At 50.9% G+C, this 1131-nt stretch overlaps 1 protein-coding gene across 1 annotated transcript; it reads right to left on the minus strand.

Moving 5' to 3' along the window:
- Positions 1-388: 388 nt before the first annotated feature.
- Positions 389-1005, minus strand: PHALS_07993 (Ribonuclease H-like domain; the record flags this gene model as incomplete). The annotated part of the gene is made up of 2 exons (XM_024721552.1): positions 389-691; positions 766-1005. 2 exons carry the CDS (start codon positions 1003-1005, stop codon positions 389-391), a joined length of 543 nt encoding a protein of 180 aa, XP_024586640.1.
- Between the last annotated feature and the right edge of the window lie 126 nt (positions 1006-1131).

Below are 1131 nucleotides of genomic sequence, written 5' to 3' on the forward strand. Positions count from 1 at the left end.
CCATATAGAGGCGAGCAATTTTTTGCCAGAAGGGGCCACTGACTTTCTTGCATCTTCCACCAGTTTCGAATATCAGTCTTAAACCCGGCCACTGCTGCTTCCCGTACTCTTCTAATTGCTCAACCGCGGTGAGCTTGGAAGCAGTTCACGCGGCCTCCTGCGTTCCCGAGAGGCTTTTAAAGAGGGACACCGGCTTGTTTGTTTCCCGCGCAACACGATCGGGGCGGACATTTTCGAAATGTTTGGCGCCCATAAGTGCAAGCACTTTGTCGCGGGCCGCACCTTGATTTGCTGCATTAAGACCGGCAAATCGTTTCACGCGGGGATCCAAAACGTATGCAACGGCGCTTTCGTCGCACACCATCAAATCGTGGTATACGTTCAGCTTCTATTCCATTGCCAATGCAGCCTCGGCAACGATCGGCACATCTGACACCACGGCGGTTGCCACCGTGCTCTTCATGTACACAAAAAACTGGTAGACCATCTGCATGTTCGGATAAGACGAACCGCTGAGCTCAGTAGTGATGACATCGAACGTCTTGAGAAACGGAATCAGGATTCTTGCCACTTTAAAGTCCTCAGGCTCAGTAGGTGCTCTGTCGCTTCCGACTTCCGGTGCAGCTGGAAGACACCAATAGCCAGCTACAATTGCAGCAGCGACTGCATCATCGCATACGAGCTGTTCCATCTGGTGAAAACATCAGCTGTCAGCTGTATGATTTTCAGGGCAATTTCGACATGCTGATCGTTTGAGGCTTTAACGAGATCCTTCGCAGCGGCATTGAGGTTTTGCTTCTGCTTACTGCTGTTGTGGATGAAGCTCACAAACTTGCGCAGTTTGTCAAGTTGCTTTTTCACACCCGGTGCATTGAGTACTGCCTGAACGATGAGATTAACTACATGTGCAGCACAGCGCACGTGCACCGACTTAATATCCGCACTGCTGTTCGCAATCATCTGAGCACATCCCTTGACCATATTTTCCGCATTGTCGCTAGTCATTCCACTGATTGAGTCCTGGATCCCGAACTTGGTGGCCACATCTTGGATCACAGCTGCTACTTCCGGTGCACCGTGCGGATGGGCTACGTGACGAAACGCCAAGAGGAAGTTGTTATACGTCCAATC

Source organism: Plasmopara halstedii (assembly GCF_900000015.1).
Source record: "Plasmopara halstedii genome assembly, contig: Scaffold_3120, whole genome shotgun sequence".
Lineage (NCBI taxonomy): Eukaryota > Oomycota > Peronosporomycetes > Peronosporales > Peronosporaceae > Plasmopara > Plasmopara halstedii.